At 36.9% G+C, this 26,573-nt stretch overlaps 1 protein-coding gene across 1 annotated transcript; it reads left to right on the top strand.

The window, feature by feature from the left end:
* RAB14 (RAB14, member RAS oncogene family) lies at window positions 1-26,573 on the top strand. Its single transcript, XM_012771735.3, has 8 exons — window positions 1-277; window positions 9,433-9,491; window positions 10,639-10,692; window positions 11,887-12,064; window positions 16,564-16,630; window positions 22,562-22,649; window positions 22,991-23,021; window positions 24,296-26,573. Exons 2-8 carry the CDS (start codon window positions 9,440-9,442, stop codon window positions 24,471-24,473), a joined length of 648 nt encoding a protein of 215 aa, XP_012627189.1. The 5' UTR covers window positions 1-277; window positions 9,433-9,439; the 3' UTR covers window positions 24,474-26,573.

Raw genomic sequence — 26,573 nt, 5'->3', positions numbered from 1 at the left:
TGTGGTCCGGCCCATTGCGAGGGTGACAGGAAACCCTGTGCAGGGAGCGCCGCCATCTTGGACCTGCCCGAGGAAGATCCTGAGGGAGCCGCAGGAGCAGTCGCCGCTGCCACCGCTACCGCCTCTGGCACGGGTGCACCTCTTGGCCAGCCCGCCTGTCTGCCGGGGCCTCGGCCGACCGCCGCCGCCCCCTCTTCCGCTGCGTCCGCACTCCTTTTCCTCGTCCTGACGCCCCCCTCCCGCCCGGAAAGCTGCCCAGCCACCAGCAACCCCCCAGGTAACTCAGGCCTTCCGCAGTGTCCGGCCGGCCGCGCCGCCTCGCCCGGCTCTTCCGAGGGACGCGGGCGGGGACGGCAGAGAGCCAGGCCGAGCTGGCGGCGCCCAGGGGCCGGGGCCCGTCAGGCCGCGGCGCGCCCGGGGGTCGGCGGGGAGCGCCGCGGCGCCGGCCTGACAGGACGCCCGTGCGGGGGCGGAGGTGTCCCCTCGCGCTGTTCCTGCCCAGGCTGCCTCGGCCTCCCCACCCAGCGGAGCCTCCGCTCCGAGGCGTGCGGGAAGGGTGTGTTCCGGCCTCGCCTTCCCCGCCTCCTTGGCCCAGCTGGGCAGGACCGCATCTCCCGCAGGCCCCTCTCTCCTTGCCGCCTTCCCCGCGGCTGCTGGCCGCCCCCGCGGTGTTTACCCACGCGTGCCGCGCCGCCTTGCAGCCCGCGAGCCCCGGACGTGGCGTTCCCATCCCGTAGGCCCTGAGTACAAAAGGCAGCAAGCGCCTCGCAGCCTCGGCGGCATCTTGGACTAGCTCCGGTGTCCTTGAAGATGTGGGGGACCTGTCTCAGGACCGGGCTGGGACGGGGTTTGTGGGCATGTGCTTTTGAGGTTCTGGTTTTGGTGAGTCTGTGTAAGGCCCGTGGACGTCTTAGAAGGCTCTGAACCTACGTAGTATCTAAAAATAGTGAAGAAAAAGTTTTGGCATTTGTAGAACTAGAGGACAGAACAAGAGTGTTTCGAGGGTATGCTCTCTACTGTGTGCCAGGCACAGATTTAGGTGTCTTCATACATATTTATCTTGCCTCGCGTAGCCCTTGGAAATAAGTTGAATTGTCCTTATTATATAAATGAGACTGAGGCTTGAAGTTGTGATGTGGCTGGCTAATGATGGTGCATGGAAACTGGCTTCTCCCCACACTGTGACTGGTGTTTTCTGTGCTACACTCAAAGTTAGGCTACGTTTACAGACGTGACCATTTAAAATGTTAGGTACAACTTAATTTCTTTTTCCTCTCTTCGCATTGGGTGACCGCTGATTACCCCTTCATAACCTAAAGTTCATGACAGCCTCTACACTGGCAAATCCTCATGCTTGCAACCCTAGAGGATGGCAGGATTTCCATTTTATGTATGTAGAAACAGTTCCGAGAGAGCAGGTGCTTTCCTCGTGGTCCCATGGTAATTTGTCAGAGCCCAGATTTGAACTCTTGCAGAGTTTTCTGGTTATTTCATTACTATCCCAACTGCCATTTATGTAAATGTGGTTAATAAACTTGACTTTGCAATCAGCTCCCACCTCTATTCCCCAGCCTTTTCGGAATTTTTCTCCAGAGTTCTGCTTAGTTTATTTTACTTGGTCATGCCTTGAGGCATGTAGTGGTTAAGAGTTTTGGAATGAATACTGCCAAGGGTTGCCACTCCAGTACTGCCATTTCCTAGTTAGTTAAGCGACCTTACGCGAGTTACTTAACCTCTCAGACTCAGTGTCCTTATCTATAAAGGGGATAAATTGTACCTACATCTTAGAGTTGTTGCTAGGATTAAGTGGGATTTAAAGAAAGCCCTTAGTATATTGATCGGTGTATTGTAAGTGCTCCAATGTCTGTAACGGTTCCAGGCACATAGTAGGTGTTTAATATCTGTTGAAAGATAGGTTTGGAGAGCTGTAGAGTTAGACCTGGGCCTTAATACTAGCTCTCCATTTAGTAGTATATGACCACAGGTGTATCACTTCTTTGACTTGGTTTCCTTATTTGCAAAATGAATTTTTAGGATGAGAGATTGTTTATAAGGTAGCTGACATGTATTAGGCACTGACTAAATAGCAATATTGTGAAGGTGTATAACTTTATATACTAATAGCTGTTAAAAAATTCCTTGGTATTAAAGCTACATTTTAAAAAGCTTTTTCTTTTTATATTTCATGTTAAGCTTTATAATTGTTGCATACTTCAACTTTGCAAAAGAATTTGGAATGTTCACAACTGATTTTTATCAGCATCAAATATCTTTGCATAATAATAGTAAAGTGTATTATTGGAGGAAACTTGGTTAAGGCTAGGGCAGTTGAGAGATTTTTAAAGGTTGAAAATTTTTTCTGTGGCTAAAAATGCTAGGCATGGCTGAAGACAAATTACAAATAGAGCTGTTAGAGATACTGTACTTTTTAAAAACTTTTCATTCTAGACAATTTTAAATGTATACAAAATAAAGTAGCATATTGAACATTTGTTTACCCATCAGCCAATGTCCACAGTGATCAATCTTGCTTCATCTGTACACACTTGCCTCTTCCCTGCCAAATTATTTTGAAGCAATCTCAGATGTCATGCTATCAGTAAAATTTTCTTTTGTTATTATTAATCCTTTTAACTCTAGTTGTAAGTGCTGCATAAGTGTAAAGTTTTTTTTTTTTTTTAAGTACTTCTGAGAACAGAGGTACAGTATTGGAGTACTTTATTTCCTGTACATAGCATGCCATCATAATTAATTAGCTGGAAGATTTGCCTTTCTCTTGACACATTAAGCAATCCTGTTATTTTTTTTTTATCATTCACATCATATAAAAATATGACATTAAATAACTTGTCAAAAGTGAAGTTTGTTTTTTTAAGTGGGCCTGACTGAATAAATGGGTGGATTATTGTCAGAGGTTGTACTACTTTTGAGAAAAGGAAATTGACCACTCATTTTGATTAGGTTTTTAGATTAACTGTAGAAGTTTTGCGTTCACCTTACTAACAAATCAGGTAGCATTCCACTTTAGTGGGCCTCTAAGCAAATCAGAATGCTTCTGTACTTGAGTTCCTTGAAGGCAGAGACAATGTTGTCTTTTTTGATCACTACTATGTTGTCCAAGTCTAGCATAATGCTTTGAGCTTAGTATATACTGAACAAATATTTTATGTTGGAATCACAAAAGCAGTCTATCTTGGTAATAGTGTTTTTAACAAAATGTCTTGCATGTAAAAAAAAAAAACCCAAACAAACTTACCAATTGAAATAACGAGGTTGAGAATTTAAATTACCTGGAATATTTAGTAGGTTGTTTTTTCCCCCATTGTTAGGTCTTGAATCAGCTATGTAAAAATTATGTAGTAATATAAGCTCTAAGGAGTAGAATAAAACAGCTGTTTAACAGTTGTGAAGGCCGGGTGCGGTGGCTCATGCCTATAATCCTACCACTCTGGGAGGCCGAGGCAGGAGGATTGCTCTAGGTCAGGAGTTCGAGTTTAGCCTCAGCAAGAGCGAGACCCCATCTCTACTAAAAAAAAAAATAGAAAGAAATTAGATGGACAACTAAAAATATATAGAAAAAATTAGCCGGGCATGGTGGCGCATGCCTGTAGTCCCAGCTACTTGGGAGGCTGAGGCAGAAGGATTGTTTGAGCCCAGGAGTTTGAGGTTGCTGTGAGCTAGGCTGACACCACAGCACTCTATCCCAGGCAACAGAGCCAGACTCTGTCTCAGGAAAAAAAAAAATGGTGCGTTAAATGCACCTATAGCCTTGTGGACTGAAGCTTTTGTTTCTGTAAGGTATTTCTAAGTAGATTTCTGGGCCCAAAGGATGGTTTGAATTATTTTTAAGAATTTAATAATACTGATTACTTTCCAAAAATGTTGCGGAATTTCAGTCTTCCACAGCAGAGTGTATGAAAGTGTTTACCTTCACATCTGTACCCGTACATTTCAAAAGCCATTTATTTATATGTCTGTATAATTTTATTTAGGAAGGTGTCTGATTCAGTAAATAGAAACCATGTATTCTATTTTTGTCATAGCAATGATTAATCTTTAATATGTGTTTAGTAACAATTTAGATTTAAGTGTATTGATGTGGAAATACATCCATGGTTTCACTGAGCGACAAAAAATATATGAGGCTGAGTTTTATGTGATGGCATACTCCATTTTTAAATATACTTCTCAACAGTGGTATATTTCATGTTTAAGAGATGAGGTTGAGAAATTCTTTGTTAAAGCAATATTAAGCATAGTTAATATTTTAAAGCGGCCACTTGAATGCATGGTACAATAATTATTAGTGTTAACTATGCATTTAGTAAACATTTCTCTTGACAACCAGGAAGTCTAAAGCTAAATTTTACATGCACTGATAGAAATGCTGTTACCCTAAACTTTTAGTAAAATTATCATCCCTCTTTTTCTAATTTTGATTTTTTGCTTTTATCAATCTGTCTGAATATATCTGTAATAAACTACGTTAGGTAGGGATAATCATGGTCTTTGGAATCAGGTCTGGGTTCAAGTTCCCATTTACTAACTTTGTAACCCTGGCCAAATTAGTGAATTTCTCCAAGTCTCAGTTTCTTCAATTTTTGCATGGACATAATGATAATGACTCTGCAGAGTTGTGAGAATTAAGTAAGAATTATAAAAGACAGTGTAGGGAAAAGTAGTATAGATCATCATTGCATGGTTTATTCTCAAATATTAGTTCCCTTAAGAAACTTTTTTGTAAGTAGATAAATTACAGTATTATAAATTATTACCAGTATTACCATTCATCTGTGTCTATAAGTTCTGATCACATTGTATCTTCTGAATGTAATTATTTAATACTTCTTATTCCGAATATTAGAACCAAGTGAGTGAATGCTATAGAGCTTCATTGTACATCTCATAAACATGTGGAGGAGGCAGGATGGTGTAGTGATAAAGGGGTGGAGTGTGTGGAAGAGAATCTGCAGCGGAACAGTCCTAGGCTGGCTTAGTACAGATTTGGCTGTGTAACCTGGGCATGTTACCTGTTGAGTCTATTTCCTCATCTGTAAAATGAAGATAATAGTAACTATATTGTAAGGATAATAGTAGGGATTAAATGAAATTGCATGTGAAGTATTTAGCACATTGCTTGGCATATGTTAAATGCACAATAAATGGTAACTATAACAATTTTTTTTGTTATTAGTTTACAAGTTGTTCATTATGTATTTAATGACACCTGTTGTCTGAAATGTAGTACTCCTTTTTTCTTAAAGAAATCTAAGGCATTAAAGGAGATCTTGTTTACATATGAACTTTATTCAGATGCTTTTTGTAAAACATGGAAAAAAGTGATTTTAATCGCCCCAGTAGTTATGTACAAGTGTGAAATATTACCAAGGTACCAAGGTTTTTTTTTTTTTAAGTAGTGGAGAGCGTTAGTGTTGAGTGGACTCATGTTTTCAGAGTGTCTCAATTAGACTAACATTTCTTGTCCTTTTTTTGGACTGGAGAGTTCTCTAAGTAAAACAAAAGCACCAGTGAATACCAGGGGAAAAACTTCTTTTTCCCTTTTCCAAAGCTCGGTAAAAATACATTCCTCACCTCAACTGTAGTATGTTTTATGTTGAAGAAATGAGGTTGGGAAATCCTTTGTTAAAGCAGTATTAAGCATAGTTAATGTTTAAAGGGGGTCACTGAGTATAGTTCTACTGCAAATACATAATTTTGACTGAATTTATCAATAAACTATGGGAATATATGTAAACCTAGCCAGTATTTTCTTAGAGTAAGAAAGAGAGGTACTGTTTTAGGTGTAGGTGGCTACAGTGTTAGATGTTTTCTGCCTTCGTTGTCTACTGAAATTAGTAAATTTGAATAGTTTTCCTTTAAGTCTGCTTTTACGGTTTTTATTTGTAATTTTTAAAGAAACTTGAACCAGAAAATTGTGTGGTAAGGTGGAGACAAAGTGCTGGTATTCAATCTGAAATAGTGATCATTTCTTTTATTTGGAAATAGTTTCTACTATATTAATGCTTGTAATTAAGACTTTTTTTTCAAAATTAGTGTTCTCAGATATTTAATAACTGAATGCTTTGTATGATAATTAGCAGATACACAAATGAGTACAACTAGAATTGGGTTGTAATTTCATGATTAGCCTTCAGAGCATTTGAAGAAGAAATTGGAATTGTTAGCGGCCATAGTGGAAGGAAGTAAAGTATGTACAGCCAGAACTTTTAGTTAGAAGGAGGAATGGAAATAGGAAAATCAAGGGAAGAACACAAGAGAAACAATAATTTGAAGGTGGCTAAGTGATTACTGTTACCTACATTTGGGGAAAGAAGAGTTTAGAAGTGGAGTTAAAAATTAATTAGAAGAAAAGAGTCTGGGAAGGATGCAGATTTGAAGTTAATAACTTTTAAATGTTTGAGATGAGTCTTTATCCTTAAAAAAAAAAAAAAAAAAAAAAAAAAAAAAAAAAATAACTTTTAAATGGCCAGGCGTGGTGGCTCACACCTGTAATCCTAGCACTCTGGGAGGCCGAGGCTGGCAGATTGCTCGAGGTCTGGAGTTCAAAACCAGCCTGAGCAAGAGCGAGACACCGTCTCTACTATAAACAGAAATTAATTGTCCAACTAACATATATAGAAAAAATTAGCCGGGCATGGTGGCGCATGCCTGTAGTCCCTGCTACTCGGGAGGCTGAGGCAGCAGGATTGCTTGAGCCCAGGAGTTCGAGGTTGCTGTGAGCTAGGCTGACGCCACAGCACTCTAGCCAGGGCAACAGAGTGAGACTCTGTCCAAAAAAAAACAAAAAACCTTTAAATATCTTTTTTTTTTTTTTTTTTTGAGACAGAGTCTCGCTTTGTTGCTCAGGCTAGAGTGAGTGCCGTCGCAACAGCCTGGCTCACAGCAATCTCGAACTCCTGGGCTCAAGCAATCCTGCTGCCTCAACCTCCCGAGTAGCAGGGACTACAGGCATGCACCACCAAGCCCGGCTAATTTTTTCTATATATGTTAGTTGGACAATTAATTTCTGTCTGTTTATAGTAGAGACGGGGTCTCGCTCTTGCTCAGGCTGGTTTCGAACTCCTGACCTCGAGCAATCCGCCCGCCTTGGCCTCCCAGAGTGCTAGGATTACAGGCGTGAGCCACGGTGCCCGCCTGAAATATCATTTTTAATGTAAGATTATTTTTCTCTCTGTATTTGGCATCTGGGTTAGAGAAGTGGTGAATAATCTAGACCAATTTTAGCCTCGGGACCAAGTTCATTCATTTTTTTTTTTTTTTTTAAGAGGTGGCATCTCTCTGTCCCCCATGCTGGAGTGTAGTAGCCCCGATCATAGCTCTAGCTCACTGTAAACTTAAAACTCTCAAGCTCAAGCAGTCCTCCCACCTTAGCCTCCTGAGACGCTGAGACTATAGGCATGTGCCAACACATCTGGCTAATTTTTAAATTTTTTTGTAGAAATGGGGTCTTACTGTATTCCCTAGGCTGGTCTCAAACTCCTGGCCTCAAGTAATCCTCCTGCCTCAGCCTCCCAAAGTCCTGGGATTACAGGCATGAGCCACTGCACCTGGCCCAAGTTCAAATAAGTTTTGAGTTCCTACCCCTGGAAAAGGGAATAAAATTATTATAATGTTCAGAATCAGAGTAAACCTAACCAGAAAAACTCCTTTCCCTGAAAGAACTGGTTAAGGAAGTTTTCAGTGATGCAGAAGACTGATTATAAATGTGTTGGAACATGCCAAACTGGAATGTATAGCAAGGCATCTACTTTTGCTCAGTGTAATACATATAGCTAAATGAGAAGACTGTATTGTGTAAAGTGATTGTTTAATAATTTGTTGTAATTAACAACTTTCTGTCCCATGATAAAATGATTCACTTATTTTAAATATATATTCTTTCTACAGATTCAATTTTATTAGTTATATAGAACTTTTACTTGAAATATGGTATATAATAAGGTAATAATTTCAGTAAATAAATGTCACCAGTGGTGCCGTATGTCAGCCTTGTGTAATGTGACATTGACAAACACAGTAAAAACCAGATTAAAAAATACTAATCAAACTTTAAAAATCAGATTAAATCTTCATATATATATAAAGAACTTTTGTCTTAAGCTGAATACTAGTTTGAGAATAAACTTTATTAGAAGTTATTACAAGTATAAGAATTCATCCCTTGTTTCTCTAGCACCTAGCACAATGTCTGACACATTCAAGGCATTAATTTGAATAAATTGGAGAGATTTTGGTTTTTTTTAAGTAGAGAAATTAGAATTCTTCAGGTTAAGTTTATGTGAGGGTTAGGAATGGGCTGTGATCTTTTGAAATATCTTCTAATATAGAAACTTTCAAATTTTACAACCACAAATACAATTTTATGGCATTAGTTCTCAGCTCCTAGAATAGTATATAGCAAGCACCTAATATATTATTAATCTGCAAGTCCTATATCAGGTTGAGCCTGTGAAATTGCCAATAATAATTGACTTAAATCTATAGGGATAACAGTTTCATGTGATTCAATTTAATTCTAACATTAATTTTGTTTGGAAATCATATGATTGCTTTCTTTGGATGTTTTGCTTAACTATTGATTTAAAATAGAGTAAAAAAGTTATTTTGTTTATAAGTTAATAATTCTTTTTTATATATACATTCTGTTTAAAATCAGGTTCTGAACAAGTATGCCATCAGTAACTCGCTTGATCGGTTAACATTGAAGGGAACTTTAGAGGCAGAGGGGACTATTCATAATGATGTTTAACTTAAATTTATGAAGACTTTCTTTGTTTGAAATTTTCCAGAGTAATATTTTTTATTGGATGTTTCCTAAAGTAAAATATTGGAGTTGTTTGGGTGTAAATGGTTTCTCTTTTTTTGATGGTTTTTTGTTTTATTTTTGAGACAGACAGGGTATTTCTTAGTTGCCCAGGCTGGAGCATAGTGGGCGGGATTCATAGCTCACTGCAGCCTCCAACTCCTGGGTGCAAATGATCTTTCTGCCTCAGCCTCCTGAGTAGCTGAGACTACAAGTGCGTGCCACCATGCCTGGCTAATTCTTACTATCTCTGTAGAGACAGGGTCTTGCTATGTTGCCCAGCCTGGTCTTGAACTCTGGCCTCAAGCAATCCAATTCTCCCTCTTCAGCCTCCCAAAGTGCAGAAATTACAAGCATGAGCCACTGTGCCTGGACAGTTTCTCATGTTTCTATGAATAATGCATGAGAATGTTAAAGCATCATTCATCTAAGAGGATTTGTATATTTCATCAATATGGGAAATGCGATTTTATTAAGACTTATTGTAACCAACATTTTGTTTGTATTCAGTGTGCTTTATCTTATATATCTTTAAAGGATAGCAGTGATCAGTTTGAATAATTTGTGTGTATACTTTTCTTAAGTAACACAGTTTTCTTTGTTTTTAGTGCCACCATGGCAACTGCACCGTACAACTACTCTTACATCTTTAAATATATAATTATTGGTAAGTTTATTTAACTTACACTCTTGTTACACAAAGAAGGTTCACATACAAACTATTTATGTACTAATACTTAAACAGTATCACTTCTGAAGAAGTGATTTTTCTCACTGTAAAACTAAAGATCCTTTATTTAATAAGATTTATTTTTGCATTAACAATGTATCTTTTGCATTGTGACCCTGGATACTTCTATAGTACAGTGCTGGGTACTTTGTGATTTGATGTTGGTTGTTCTTGAGGGCTGCTTGAAAGCTTGTTGATACTGGGAATGAGATAATGTCCTAGGAGTGCTGAAACATTCCAAAAACACCATGAAAGTCCTCGGATCCCCCAGGTTCCAAAAGTTGGTAGAGAATATTGTTTGATTCAGAGTAAATTGTATAATATACATAAAATATAATATTTCCCTCACTTGGTGTTTTTCCCTTAAATTTCAAGATTTTTCTCAAAAGTCTTAATGCTATTTATCCAAGCATGGTTGTAAGAGTACATTTTAAAGTACAGATGCTTTTCAGTGAATTATTTACATTAGAACAGTTTAATGTTGAGGTTACATGACTTTATAATGTTTCCTTCACCAACAGTTAAAATTGCTATAGTACAGTCAGATATCTGTTCTTTTATTGGTTTTCATATAGTGCAAATTTTTTTATTTTATGGAAGTCTATGAGAAATATAAGAAATATGAGATGAGATAGGGACCTAGTTGAATCAAGCTTCCAAAACTTGGTTATTTATGCTTGTTATATGCTGCCCCATTTGTCATTCTTAGGAATCTTTTACTTCTGTGCATGGGTTAAGGGAAAAAACCAAAACAAAACTTTGAAATAGCCCAAAGTAAAAAATACCATAACAACAATTTAAGTTCTCTCTTAAAAAGTTCTTCCCAACTGGTGGTTATTTATTAATGTAATAATTGACAACCAAATACTGTCACTGCTGAAGGTTGGGAAGAGTCAATTTATATACTACAGTGAAACTGACCTAAGATCTTTTGACTCCATTATAAAGTAGGAAAGTACAGTTTTTCTGTGTCCCAGAAACTTGGGGTGTGATATAGTAAGGGGTTTAGCAATCATTGCGTATAATTGTAAGAACATAAAATTAAGAAATACAACTGTCACCTGAAACTTTTTTTTTTAAACAGGGGACATGGGAGTAGGAAAATCTTGCTTGCTTCATCAATTTACAGAAAAAAAATGTAAGTTCAATATGTGAGGTAAAATATTAATAGATTTCTTTATTATCATGTTTTTGCTTTTTAAAAAGTGTCATTTTTAGTGTACCTTATGCATTTAAGTATAACCTTTCCCTATATTGGCACTTTTGTCCTAAGGTACAGTGAATTTTTAATAGGTACAGATGAAATGACATATACCAGTATATTTTAGCGTGTTGACTTTTGTACACATTATATAATTGGATTCACTTGTTTAGATTTCTTGCTAAAAATTTAAAGTTAATTTTTTAAAATGCGTAGAATAATGTCAAATTCAGGTAATCTTTTTCTGTTACAGAAATTGGTTATCAGGGAAGATTTGCTGGTTATGTTATTTGTAAAATAATAGATATGAAATACTTAAGGTGGAATTCTTTCTACTGTCATGGGTGATAGCAGAAGGGACCAGTTTGTTGTAACCGATATGCTAAATACAATTGAAAGCATTCCTATATAGTTGAAATTATTTCTTCGGCATTTTTGTGCTGCTTACCACAGAGGTTTGACGTTTTATGAAGTGTACAGTGTGGTCTGTGTACCTGTACCAAAGAGTAGTGGGTTTAGGTTGTAAGTGGACTAATTATAAGGAAAGGGCTAATAAATCTGTCCTGTTGGCTTAAACATATATAACTTGTCATTGTGTAATAAGTATATATTAAGCATGATGATTTTCTTTGAGACACTGTTAATATTTTCTAGGATAAAAATTTGTTTGACGAACAACTCCCAGAGTCCCAAGACCATTGATTGATTTGTTTATAGGTAATGATTGTCAGAAGGCTAAATAGTGTAATATTGATACTGTGAAGTGTTAAAATCCTTTTTTTTTACTTAGCAGATTCTTTCAGTTGAGGGGTCAGCAAACTGTGGCCAGTAGGCCAAATCTATTCACTGCCTGTTTCAGTTGAATAGTTGTGACAGAGACCTTTTAGCCTACAAAACTTTAAAATGTTTACCATTTAGTCCTTTTCAGAGATTTGCTGACACTCATTTTAGTCCAGTCACATTTCTTTCCTTCTTCTGGGTCTTCGCTAATTTTTGTTTCCAGTGGTAGCTTTAGTCTGTTTCTAGCCCATTAGTATCAGTAAATCATTTAATTATTCAGTGGATTTTTCTTTAGTTCTTTAATTTGAAGTTTTCTGAAAGTTGGGATATATTTTTTTCCCTCTCTAACAGTTATGGCTGATTGTCCTCATACAATTGGTGTTGAATTTGGTACAAGAATAATCGAAGTTAGTGGCCAAAAAATCAAACTGCAGATTTGGGATACAGCAGGACAGGAACGGTTTAGGGCTGTTACACGAAGCTACTACAGAGGAGCTGCAGGAGCCCTTATGGTGTATGATATCACTAGGTAAGAGATTAATCATTTTTCAACCTTCCTACTTGGGGAAAAAAATCTACTTTGGGTAATTTTTTAAAAAATTTTTATAAATTCATCTTTTCACTCAGATTCAGATGATAACTTTGGGTAATTTTTAAAAGAAATCGATTTAGGTATTCTTTCATTTGTAATTGTATGACTGTAAATGAACTTATTTGGGTTTCTTCTCTATAAGTTGGTATATAAAACTTGATTATAACATGTTTGTTTCCTTTTCTGAAAGTCAGTATGACTGAAGAAAAACTTTAGGGAGATGTTGGGTAGAGCTAGTAGAAGAATATAGTTTGAAAAGCAGCATCAGTTGAATTATTTGAGGAGAAATAATATTTTATACTGTTCTTTCATTTCAGTAAAAAGTAAACAAGTCTTGGGGAATTACTCTATTCAGTTTCTAGTGTTAAAGTTTACATCTTCTCAAAATAAGGCCAAGCGAAGAATTAATTAGTTCTGCTAATACAGCATGGGAAATCATAAAAAGTTCTAAGCTTGCACCTGAAAGTTTTGAGTATATTTAATTGTTCATTTACTTAAATTTTTTTTTGTCTTAAAATGGATTAAAGTGACTTCGAATACTGCATGTGGCAGATTAAATTTACTTCAACATAGCTATTTCTGGAAACTCAGAGTACTTGATATAAAGAAATGAAACTACTGTATGTAAAGGCTTGGCTTTGGAGAACATGGAAAACTGTGCTATGTCATTCAAACTGCTGTTTTTCTATAAGGTAGAAAATGAACTGGATCACCTTTCATGTTGATGCAAAGCACCAGTAAAAAGTAGCGTGACTCTTTTTTGGGGGGTAGAGATGGGTGAGTGGGACCAAGTGATAATTAGACTTTCAAACATATTTCCTTTTCACAAATACTTTATACTGTTTCCTCTTGAAGTGTCACAGTGCAAATGAGCATGGGAAATTCTGCAGTAAAGAAATTGTTTACTGTTTAACTTTGTTAAATTTGGTGTTTCCTAAGCTTATTTTATTGAGGAACGTACTTTGGGATGCGTTAGAATAAAGATAGTGGCTGATTATAATTATAGTGCTTAAATTTTCAGTAAATTCTCGAATTGGGTGATCTCAGAGCAAAACAGAGTGAAACAAGCCATAATGCTCTTCACTATGGCCAGGCAATTAGTAATATGATCAGTAAATAGTAGGAAAAATAGAAATAGTGGAAAGACTGTTAAGGAACTTGGCCATCTATATAGAATTGTCTCATTTTAAAAATGAGGAATGCATTTCTGAAGACTTCACATAATTAAAAACTCCATGCATTTTTAATAAAATTTATAGTGATGTGTGTTTAAAATGTATTTGTTTTTTCTTTTAAATGTACCTTCCTTATAAACATAGTAAATACTTCGGTAAGATTTTTGTATTGCTTCAAGTCATCAAAAGTACTTCATTTAGAAACAATTGAAATGTCCTTCAACTAAATGGATACACATGATGTGATATATCCATATAATGGAATGTTATTCAGCTATAAAAAGGAAAAAGTACTAATACATGCTACAATGTAGATAATACTTGAGAACATGCTAAGTGAAAGAAGCCAGACACAAAAGGGACACATATTGTATGATTTCATTTATGAAATATCCAGAATTAGGTAAATTTGTAGAGACAGAAAGTGGATTGCTAGGGTTTGGGAAGTGCATTCTATTGGGTATAAGGGTTTGTTTCTCTTTAGGGTGATGAAAATGTTCTAGAATTAGAGAGGGGTGATCAGTTGCACAACTTTGTGAATGTACTAAAAATAAGTTATATACTTATTGCTTTTAAAAGGGCAAGCTTTATGATATGTTCATTATATCTTAATAAAACTTACTGGAAAAAAGTACTTCAGACTTTAGACAAGTACTTTTTTTTTCTGTGTTGCTCAAGCTAGAGTGTGGTAGCATCATCATAGCTCACTGTAACCTCAAACTCCTGGGCTCAAGTGATCCTCCTGCCTTAGCCTCCCCAGTAGCTGAAACTACAGGCATGCACCATGATGTCTGGCTACTTTTTCTATTTTTAGTAGAGACAGGGTCTCCTTCTTGCTCAGGCTGGTCTTGAACTACTGACCTCAAGCAATTCTCCCGCCTCAGCCTCCCAGAGTGCTAGGATTACAGGCATGAGCCACCTTACCTGGCATAGGCAGGTGCTTTCTTGACTCGGTGATACTTTTGATGTTACAGTCACGGTACCAGTTTTTTTCTGTTTTAATCCTTGACATTTTGCAAACTTAAAAGAATAATACTTTTTATTCTTGGCATTAACTCTAATTGTTAGAGGGTGCTTTTTTAGATTGACAGCATAGCCCTGGCAGTTTTTTGCCATATCAATTTGATATGTCTAACATCCATATCAGTGTTAGGAAAATTTTAGCATTTTTTAAAGCACTAGTACCACCAATTAATGAATATTTATTTATAGATTTAAGATTATCATTATATTTTAAATTGAATTTTAAGTTACTAACATAACTTCCAGAAACCTTGGCAGAAGTTATGGTACCTGTAAATAATGTGGTTTATAAGATCTTGATACAATAGTATTTACAAAAGCCTTTTTGTTTATCTCACTTTCCCTGCCAGCTTTGAAATTTTAAATTTATCAAAATCAGCATAAATGTTTAGGCTTATTTAAGGTTTGTTCATGAAGTAAAACATACTTGTGTAAAGTCAAGGTATGCCAGTACTACAAATATTGTACAGTGATAAGGCCTGTGCTTTTCAAAAATGATACTTGCTCTGGGCATAGTGACTCATGCCTGTAATCTCAGCAGTTTGGAAGGCTGAGGCAGGAGGATTGCTTGAGGCCAGGAGTTCAAGACCAGCCTGGGCTACATAGTGAGACACTAACTCTATGAAAGCTAAAAAGTAAGGCCAGGCGCGGTGGCTCACGCATGTAATCCTAGCACTCTGGGAGTCCGAGGTGGGCGGATTGCTCGAGGTCAGGAGTTCGAAACCAGCCTAAGCAAGAGCAAGACCCCGTTTCTACTGTAAATAGAAAGAAATTAATTGGCCAACTAATTTATATAGAAAAAAATTAGCCGGGCATGGTGGCGCATGCCTGTAGTCCTTGGGAGGCTAAGGCAGTAGGATTGCTTGAGCCCAGGAGTTTGAGGTTGCTGTGAGGTAGGCTGACGCCACAGCACTCACTCTAGCCTGGGCAACAAAGTGAGAAAAAAACTTAAAAAAATAAATAAATAAATAAAAATGATATTTGAACGTTGTTTACTTAGAAAATTCTGAAACACTGTTGGGGGGGCGCTATTTCGATATATGGCATTTTTGTTTTGACATTTAAATGGAGATTTATGTATACTATGATAAAGTACCAAAAAGGAACCTGAGAAACAAGTTCTTATCAGTTGTCATTGGGAAAGGATTAAATATTTTGAATATTGAAATTTATGTGAGTGCTGGCAGCTGGAGAGCATGGAATATATTCATAAGGGTAAACTAGAAACACTTGGAGGACAGATGGTATGTGTAAAAGGGCTCAAGGCCTGGCTTTGACATCTTTTAAATCTTTATGGGCTTCTGTTTCCTCACATGGTAAATAAGTAAGATGGATTAATGTCCTGTGAGTCTGTAAATCAGAACATTTTTAACCTTTTTTGTTGTCTTGACCCCTTTGGTAGATTCTATTCTGTATAATGTTGTAAATAATTTGGGTTTGTTTGCCATCTTAGCGCCTATTTGGCTAGTGCAAATGAACCTATGAGTTTTTAAGCTCTTGCTTAGAGAAAGTATAGAAATGGGACAATCTGAATCCCAAATGATTTAGCTGCCTGATAAGTAAGAGTACAAAGTTAGAATAAACTTTTTTTCTGATGTCTGGGTACTTCAATTTCTAGTCAGATGTATTAAATGTCTTTTTAAAGCCAGTTTTTATGCAGTTATAGTTTAGTTTACTCTTTAATTATTAAGGAAAGGTGAATTATGTGCCAGCTTATTATAGTGTTGACTGTCTTGGTTTCTAATTGAAAATTAAAATTTAAAGACATACAAAAATATTTTCAAAAAAATATTTTCATTGAATGTGCTATTGGTTAGGCATTTTGATTCTCATTTGTCTCTGTTTTGTGATTGAAAATCTGGATGATTTAAAAATTTTAGTTTTGACTTCAGATTGGAAATTCTGAGTGCAGAATTTTCTAACAGTTTTCTGTATTGTTCATTGCTTGCGTATTGACCTGTCCACAATGTGCTTTTAAATGTAAACAATTACTTCTGACATGTAATTAGCAAAGTTGTTGGATATCGAGTTATTTGCTTAAATGTAATGGGTTTGGCTAGATATTTGAAAAGTATGTGATTGTATTTCACAACTGTTCTTCAAATTAACTAGTCAAAGCAAGAATACTCTTTTAGGATCTGTTGATTAAAGTATATATTTTAAATATTTGTTGAAGTTTCTTTTCTCTTTAAATGGCAATTACATGGTAGTCACAAATTTAAACTTTAATTTTTGCAGAAGAAGTACATATAACCACTTAAGCAGCTGGTTGACAGATGCACGGAATCTCACCAATCCAAATACTGTAAGTTAAATGACATTTTATTATACAGAAAATTAAGATCTAAGCTAACTCAAAAAGGAAAGCCATTTACTGGTGAGATTTTTGTATTTAAATACTAAGAATGAGAAAATATTTATTTTATTCTTCAATTAATTGAAGAAAATTTAACATTTTTTTTCAGTTCTAATTATCTCAGATTTTGCCTTTTATTATACTTAGTTTTTTTGTTCGTTTGTGGTTTTAAAAATGTTGTGAATGTGGTGGTGATCTTGTGTCAATTTGGAATCTGAAATTATAATGTTGAAAGGGCTCTGCATTAGTTTTATAGAATGTTACCATTGAAGAAAACTGGGTAAAGTGTACAAGAGATCTCCCTGTTATTTCTTATAATTGCATGTGAATCTGCAGTTATCTCAATAAAAATGTCAATTAAAAATCAAAAGGGTTCTCCATGCTTTAAAAAACTAGCATCTTAACCAGACTGGAAGTTCTTTATTGAGATTTTAAAGGCCAGATGCCATGCCAGACTGCAGTGTACAAAGATAAATGTTGGTCCTTGGTCCCCAAGAAGTTAATAGGCTAGCAGGGAGAGAACCAGCAAGTATCCAGATAACCATGTTGCAGAGCAGACTGAAATATGAATTCCCCAGCACAGTGCTGGGGGACCCATGGTCAGTGCCATCTGGAGAAACAAGCTGTACAGAGGAGTGGTGTTCAAACTGGTCCTTGGGGAGGGGTGGTGGGTTAGGTTTCAGTAGAAGTTGTAGAGGGTATTCCCAGAACAATGTGAGGAAGGGCACTGTGCTGTGACTGACTGAGCTTCACAAGAACAAGGCCTGTGCCTCACTTTGCATTATGTCCCCAGCCCTAGCAGAGGCCTGGCTCAGCAAATAATGTAATCAGTGTAAGATTAGCTTTTATTAGGAATAGCAATTTAATCATATTGGGAGTCAGTTAACATTGTTTGCCTGTTATGTTAGGGGACTGTGCCTGTAACATTCATTTCCATTATCACATTAAACCCCTTGTAGGTGTACATATAAACCTGTAGGTGAATGTTGATAGCATTTTTACTCAGTAGCCAAAAACTGGGTACAGCCCAGCTGGCTTTTGTTAGGTGAGTGGTTAAATGATCTGGTACATCCATACAGTGGACTACTACTCAGCCATACATAGGAATGAATTATTGATGCATGCAACAATTTGAGATGGATCTCAAGGGCATTATGCTGAGTAAAAAAAAGCCAGTCTCAAAAGGTTATATATATACTATGTGATTCCATTTATAAAACATTTTCAAAATGTCAAAATTACTGAGTTGGAGAATAGATTAGTAGTTGCCAGGGGTTTGCAATGGGGGTGGAGGGTGGGAGTGGTGTGACTATAAAGAGGGCAGCACAAAGCAGTTTCTTTGTAGCAAGGCAACAGTTCTGTATTCTGTTATAGACACAAATCTATACCTGTGATAAAATTGCTTATACTAACTATACACACATTCATATTCTCTCTCTCTCTCTTTCCTGTAAAAACTGTGAAATATGAATAAGGTCTGTAGAGTATACCAATGTCTTTTCTAGTTTTGAGAGTGTACTGTATAGTTATGTAAGTTGCTGTCAATGGGGTACCTTGGTGAAGGTTCATAGGACCTTATTTTTTTAAGCTCTGTGAGTCTGTAGTTATTTCAAATAAAATGTTAAAACAAAATTCACTGTAAAGGGTCCATGGAGGAGTATATAAAAATTAACTGTGTGTCTTTCTTGTCTCATTTATGCACTTTGAAATCTAACTGGAGCTTCAGAAGAAAAAAAATCTTTTAAGGTCCAGTTCAAATGTTATATTTTCTATAAGGTTGCCTTTGATTTCTATGTAGAAGTTATGTACTCATTTTGTTGCTGGCATGTATTGTACCTCTGTGTAATTAGCATGCCACTTTATGTCTCCCCTTTTAGGGAGTTAGAAAGCCCAGTTTGGAAATTCACAGTGAATTGGGAGGGGAAGCAGTAGTTCTTGTTTTGAGTACTTGTCTTATAATGGCCTTGCACTAGGCCACTCTGATTTTACCAGACTTGATTTTCTATAAATTGATTTCCTTTTTAAGTGTCATTACTTTGTTCTTTAAAAGACTAGTGGAGTGAACATAACCCTGATACCAAAACCAGGAAAGGATGCAACAAAAAAAGAAAACTACAGACCAATATCCCTTATGAATATAGATGCAAAAATTCTCAACAAAATCCTAGCCAGTTGAATCCAGGTGCCTGTCAAGAAAATAATCCATCACAACCAAGTGGACTTTGTCCCAGGGATGAACAACATACTCAAATCTATAAATGTAATTCACCATATAAACAGAAGCAAAAATAAAGACCATATGATCCTCTCAATAGATGCAGAAAAAGCATTTGACAAAATTCACCACCATTTTATGATAAGAACGCTCAACAAAATAGGCATAGACGGGACTTACCTAAAAATGATACAAGCCATATATGACAAACCCACAGCCAATATCATACTGAATGGGGAAAAATTGAAAGCATTTCCACTTAGAACTGGAACTGGACAAGGTTGCCCACTATCTCCACTTCTATTCAACATAGTGCTGGAAGTCCTTGCTACAACAATCAGACAAGAGAGTGGAATTAAGGGCGTCCAAATGGGAGCAGAAGAGATCAAACTCACTCTTTGCTGATGACATGATATTATACCTAGAAACCCCCAAGGATTCAACCAAGAGACCTTGATCTGATAAATGAATTTGGTAAAGTCTCAGGATACAAAATCAGTACACAGAAATCAGAGGCATTCATGTACGCCAACAACAGTACAAGTGAGAACCAAATCAAAGACTCAATTCCCTTCAAAATAGAACAAAGAAAATAAAGTACCTTGCAATATATTTAACTAAGGAGGTAAAAGACCTCTACAGGGAGAACTATGAAACACCGAAGAAAGAAATAGCAGAGGACATAAACAAGTGGAAGAATAGACCATGCTCATGGGTCGGCAGAATTAACATTAAAATGTCTATACTACCCAAAGTGACCTACAGAATCAACGCAATCCCTATTAAAATACCATCATCATTTTTCATAGATACAGAAAAATTAATTTTATGCTTCGTATGGAACCAGAGAAGACCCCATATATCAAAATCAATCCTAGGCATAAAAACAAAATAGGAGGTATCAATTTACCAGATTTCAAACTATACTACAAGACTATAGTAATTAAAACAGCTTGGGACTGGCACAAGAACAGGGACATTGACCAGTGGAACAGAACAGAGAACCCAGATATAAAACCATCCTCAGATAGCCAACATTTAATCTTCAACAAACCAGACAAAAACATACACTGGGGAAAAGAATCCTTATTCAGTAAATGGTGCTGGGAAAACTGGATAGCCACATGCAGAAGACTGGAACAGGACCCACACCTTTCACCTCTCAACAAAAATCAACTCACGCTGGGTAACAGACTTGAACATTAGGTGTGAAACTATTAGAATCCTAGAGGAAAACGTTGGAAGTAATCTTCTAGACATTGGCCTAGGCAAAGAATTTATGAAGAAGACCCCAAAGGCAATCACCACAGCAACAAAAATAAATAAATGGGACCTGATCAAATTAAAAAGCTTCTGCACAGCCAAAGAAACTGTCGAGAGCAAACAGACAATCCACAGAATGGAAGAACATTTTCGCAAGCTACACATTTGATAAAGGGCTGATAACTAGAATCTATTTAGAACTCAGGAAAATCAGCAAGAAAAAAATCAAACAACCCTATCAAAAAGTTGGCAAAGGACACGAACAGAAATTTTTCAAAAGAAGACAGAATAAAGGCCAATAAACATATGAAAAAATGCTCAACATCTCTAATCATCAGGGAAATGCAAATCAAAACCACAATGAGATATCACTTATCTCCAGTAAGAATGGCCTTTATGGAAAAGTCCCCAAACAATAAATGTTGGCATGGATGCGGAGAGTTAGAAACACTCCTACACTGCTGGTGGGACTGCAAACTGGTTCAGCCTCTATGAAAAACAATATGGAGATACCTTAAAGCAATACAAGTAGATCTGCCATTTGATCCAGCAATTCCACTACTGAGCATCTACCCAAAAGATCAGATGACACTCTACAAATGGGACACCTGCACTCAAATGTTTATAGCAGCACAGTTCACAATCGCAAAGGTGTGGAAACAACCCAGGTGCCCATCAATACATGAGTGGGTTAATAAAATGTGGTATATGTATACCATGGAGTACTACTCAGCTTTAAGAAACAATGGTGATATAGCACCTCTTGTATATTCCTGGATAGAGCTGGAACCCATTCTCCTAAGTGATGTATCTCAAGAATGGAAAAACAAGCACCACATGTACTCACCAGCAAATTGGTATTAATGGATCAACACTTAAGTGGGCATATAGGAATAACATTTATCGGGTGTCGAGCAGGTGGGAGGGGGGATGCGGGGCATGGGCAATATACGAAACCTTAACATTTGTAACCCCGTAATATGCTGGAAAAAAAAAAGAATTTGGAGTAATAAAACTTGGTGATGAGCTAGAAAAATAAATAAAAGACTAGTAGACTATATATGAACATTTCTTTCCCTCTTTCCCTTTACACTAGGTACTTGTTCACAATGATTGAAGATTGCTCACTTTTGTTGTACTATTTAACTGTCTTTGCACAAGGTTTACATTCAGATCAAAGTGGTTATTTAGTTTATTGGACACAAATTTTTGTAAGTGAAAGAGCCAGGAGCATGGAATAAGAAGATAATGGTGGAAGTGCCTTTTTAGTCAAAACCATCCATTCCTAAAGTAGCCATGTCTAAAGTACCATATCTGTGTGGAAGAGGAAGGGGGGGGGATTTTACCAATTGGTGTCAGACAAGCTTATATATATGTATACAGTTTATCCATAACCCACCCCCAAAATAAAGGCCAAAGGCCTTTGCTGTTTCTTAAAGTGATGTACTTTTTTCTTATACCTTTGCAGAGCTGCCTTTAACTTTGGCCTAACTTCAGCTGTATCTTTTAAGTGACTCCAGAGTGGGTATAGGTGTGATATTTTGCCTTGGATTTGAACTTATTGCATATATGCTCCCCCTGCTCCCATCCCTAGCCCCATCTGCCCCTTCTGGATACACACATAGATATTTGTTACCAACACTATAAACTTAGTCCTGCCTAGGGATGGGTTATCTAGGGGTAGGACAGTATTTGTCCAGAAGTCACCAGTTTGAGCTTTCTGCCTGGGTTCTAATGTCCTCCTGCCACTGACTCACTGAATGACCTTTGGCAAATCCCTTTGCTTTATTTGAGCCTTATTTCTTCACTGGTAGCCTGAGGGAGGTGAACCTAATGGTTTTTAAACTTTTTGAGGGTCTCAGAACCTTTGGAAGATCTGATGAAAGCCATGGAATGTCCATGTTTATAATATTTTATGCTTAAGTTCAGGGCATTCACAGATCCCCTGGAGCTTTTCCATGGATCCTTAGTAATGTTACTCAGATAAATCATCTTTGGATTAGACCAGGTGTAACCAGAGTTTGGCCTGTGGGCCACATCTGGCTCATGGCCTGTTTTTAAATGGCTTGCAAACTAAGAATGATTTTTACAATTTTAAAGGGTTGTAAAAAGATAAAAACAAACAGCAAAGAATAATGCAACAGAGACCATGTGGGGCCTACAAACCCGAAAAATATACTATCTACTCTTTACTGAAATGATTACCAATATCCTTCTTAGTACTTAGTACTTAGTATGATTTTATGATTCTGTAGTCCTGCATAGTGGATAATTGCTAGTACTTGCTTTCCTTTTTAGGCCCATATGTTTTTTCTTTCAAGGTTTTTGGGTTTCAGAATTTGCATGGTTGTTTTAAATGATTGCTTTTGTTTTAAGATGTCTTTCTTTTGATCACAAATTAGGTAATAATTCTCATAGGAAATAAAGCAGATTTGGAGGCACAGAGAGATGTTACCTATGAAGAAGCCAAACAGTTTGCTGAAGAAAACGGTGGGTTTCTTTTAAGACTTAATGGTCACATTTGGGAGAAAGAATTTCTAAGGAAAGGTGGGATTTTGATACTGTAGAATATTTGACAAGTTTTAAAAAAATGCAGACTGTTCAAAAATCTCAAGAATGAGGAAAAACAAAATGTGTTTTATGAGATTTATCTTGAAAGTAGTACAATTATTTAATGACAAATATAAAGATGTTCTTCATCTGAAACTCACCCTTTCATAAAATGCTGTGGTAGGAGGACTGAGATCTGATGGGAAACTTATTCACGTTACTGAAGAAATACCCTTGTTTCATCTGAAATGTCCTAATTATAGTCCAAATTTTATTTTTAGGCTTATTGTTCCTTGAAGCAAGTGCAAAAACGTAAGTATGGCTAAAAGATCATGAAAGGTTTCTCAAAGTAGAACCATATATATGAAAAGTGTATAATGTATATATACATACATATAAATATGTAATGCATATGGCAGGAAGAACAATGGGCAAACATCCTTTTCCATTTTCACATTTTAAAATAATATGAATTTTTAAAGATTTGTACCTTGAGTATACCCATTGATAACCTAGGTTAATAAATGAAACTGTTTACATTTCGAAAGTGTTTGACTTTCACAACTGAGGTTGAGTTTGGCATTCCAGACCCAAGCTTGGTCAATCTGTTCTTCGTTAATACTTCTGATCACATTAAAAAGCGTGGCTTAGCCAGGTGCAGCAGCTCTCGCCTGTAATCCTAGCACTGTGGGAGGCTGAGGCAGGAGGATTGTTCGTGATCAGGAGTTCGAGACCAGCCTGATTAAGAGCGAGACTCTGTCTCTACTAAAAAATAGAAATTAGCTGGACAACTAAGAATATATAGAAAAAATTAGCCAGGCATAGTGGCACATGCCTGTAGTCCCAGCTACTTGGGAGGCTGAGGCAGGAGGATTGCTTGAGCCCAGGAGTTTGAGGTTGCTGTGAGCTAGGCTGACGCTATGGCACTGTAGCCCCAGCAGCAGAGCCAGACTATGTCTCAAAAAAAAAAAAGCTCATGGCTTAAGTGTCTACTCAGAAGCATAATGAACATTTCCTAATTGTTCTTGCATGTCCATTATTGAACCATAGCACTCTCTCATCATCGTTTTTCATTTATTAGGCCAAAAAATTCCTTGCAATGATGAGAGCCTAACTCGTTTTTGTTTAGCCTTGGCTGTGCTGTTAGTCCCAAGAGAATGGAAATATGAACATGGCTAAGTGTAAATATGTTGCTATCACATGATAAAACAGCACAGTTCATGCTTGGCTGAACAGACCATACAAATTCTGGAATCTTGTTCAGCATGTTTGGAGAAATTTCATTTCTGTTTGGAGTACCCTCTCTGTTATCACAGAAATGAAGCATCTTAATGATTAGAACACATAATTACCCAAATGGGTTTTATAGAAAGGGCTCTTAGTACCATGTTTATGTGCTTTCCATAGAAAATATTTTCCCATGTTGTTCACTTAGCTCAGTCTTCTGGTAATCTCTTATTAGATGACAGTGGCTAAGTTGAAGACATCATGGCAGTTGACTAAAGGTTAGCAAAAGGTCAGTGTATAATGTCTTCTCTTTTGTAGAAAGCTGTGGTTCTTGAATAACATTGTCAATTGCCTCTTAGGGGAGAGAACGTAGAAGATGCCTTCCTTGAGGCTGCCAAGAAAATCTATCAGAACATTCAGGATGGAAGCTTGGATCTGAATGCTGCTGAGTCTGGTGTACAACACAAACCCTCAGCCCCACAGGGAGGCCGGCTAACCAGTGAACCCCAACCCCAGAGAGAAGGCTGTGGCTGCTAGTGACCTCTTTGCCGTGGCCCCTCATTTGACCTTTCACCTCTGTCTGTTGGAAGCAGTACTTTTTACTGCCTCATTGTCTTCTGTACATCTTACTGGGTTTAATTAAAAAAAAAAAAAGAAAAAAACTCTGTTGTAAAAACAGTTTAACACAATACTAAACTGCTAAACAACTAGATGTAATCAGGTTATCAAAGGCAAGTAGAGTAATCTCTCCTGCATGGTAAATCTAGACTTTTTTTTCCCCCCCTTGTCCTTGTGATAGGTATGTCACCAATATATGATTTAAACTGAGCACTGATGCTGGACTTCATGATTTTTACCCTCCCTCTTTGGCAAGGCTTTGTCTCATTGTATGGTTTAATTTGATGGTATCTTAAGCTTTTCTCCCCATCTTTAACTGTTCAAGTATGTCTGTTGTAACCAATATGTTCATTGCTGTGAAATGACTTCTGATGGTAGAGAAGGGGTCCTATAACTGCTTTTTTTTGTTGGGTAAATTCCTTGTTGTGTGGGTGGCATTTTTCTTGACAAGGTTAGCTTCTGTCTTAGCCTTGCACAGGAAAATACCTATTTATCTTCTCTTTTGTGCTTAATTAATAGCTTTATCTTTTTTTTACACCATTTTATCCTTTTCTCTTTAACAGAAAGTAAATATGTATAAAATTTGAAGGAACCGAACTAACGATACATTCTGTGTATATTATTTTAATGAAGAAAATAAATTGATTACTGGCATTGGAACAGTATAAAATACCAGTTTGTACAGTATGACCTATATGTGACCATGTTATTCCCTGCCATTTCACACAAGGAAATAGACACAACTGCAGTTCACAAGTGGTACTGGCTCCACCCCTTGGTGCTGGCAGTGTGTGGGGACATTATGCTGGAAAGAGCTCCTAGCATCAGAGGATTAACACTAGCAGATTCTGTTCCATCTTTACACTGTTGCTTACCTGCTGATTTTCTTAACTGTTCTTGTGCAATCGACAATGTGCTAACCTGCTTTTCTCTTTTTGTAAACGTTTTGCATTACAGGCTGCATTCTTGCCTTACTGTATAGAAAAAGAAAAAAGGCTGGGTTTATTATTGCACATTTTAAGCTTTTATACCTTTATCTTCTTGGAATGGTTAGATTCTGAACCAAACAGCCAGAACCACAGGTCTGCTGTTAAGGGATTTTAAATTGTGCATTTTTAACACTACAGTGAAATAATTTAAGATATCCCTTGTGTTCATAGTATGAGGGGCTATTTTATGTCATGTTGGCATAAATTATTTTGTAAAAGGGAAATGTTTCTAATGGTGTTTCAGTGCTTGTGCTGATACAAAGTAAGTTATTACTTTGCACTAGGTGGTTTGGCCACTGAAAGAATACTGTATTGCAGGAGAAACAATCTTATTTATTTAGACAACAAACTTAAGTTTTACTAAGTCCTTCACTTCTGTTGACTGATTTCTAATTGAGTTTTATGGTTCGGTGGCTGGGAATTGAGAAGTTATTTGAAATAGGATAGGGTAAACCTCAGCATATTCTATGAAATGCATTCAGCTCAACTGCTGTGTTTAAAATACACATTTTAAATCCCTCTTTACAGACACGTAAAAGTACATCTTTCTGGGTTCTAAACATATGGTAGTACCAGAGTATTGTATAGTCAATGTTAAATAAAAGCCAAAACTGGAATGTGCAGAAAATAGGACTTGGTTAATTTGTGGACTCATTTTTATTTTTGCCTTTGTTTAACTTTTTAAGAAATAAGATTCCTGGAGTAGATTGGTATATTCTGTTAAAGTGATCCATTTTGCTTACACTGTTGCATCACAAGGGATTCACCCAGGGACCATGACCTGCTGGTGTGTGTGTGTATATTTACAAAAACAAAACAAAACACTCATTGGGATATAAGGTAGCAATCACAAACTAAAGACTGCGGCTTGTTTAGGTGCAATACCCTGATTCCCAAAGTTAGCTACAGTGGGTCTTACTGTTTTTGTGACAGAAGGATTTATTCAGACTGCTGTACTCATTTGATGTAACAAAATGCTATTAATCTAAATATTTGTAAATAAAGTACCTGTATCTAGATTAAATTAAAA

This window comes from Microcebus murinus, chromosome 12 (genome assembly GCF_040939455.1).
Source record: "Microcebus murinus isolate Inina chromosome 12, M.murinus_Inina_mat1.0, whole genome shotgun sequence".
NCBI lineage: Eukaryota > Metazoa > Chordata > Mammalia > Primates > Cheirogaleidae > Microcebus > Microcebus murinus.
Note: the sequence above shows the minus strand (reverse complement) of the source record. Positions and strands in the feature narration are given on the sequence as shown.

What these genes read in the sequence shown, in the direction of transcription:
- RAB14 (XM_012771735.3), top strand. Translation starts at nt 9,440, where the DNA reads ATGGCAACTGCACCGTACAACTACTCTTACATCTTTAAATATATAATT. An exon ending in CTTTAAATATATAATTATTG is followed by an intron (nt 9,492 to 10,638) that starts GTAAGTTTATTT and finishes TTTTTTAAACAG; the next exon opens with GGGACATGGGAGTAGGAAAA. An exon ending in ACAGTTTGCTGAAGAAAACG is followed by an intron (nt 22,650 to 22,990) that starts GTGGGTTTCTTT and finishes TTTTATTTTTAG; the next exon opens with GCTTATTGTTCCTTGAAGCA.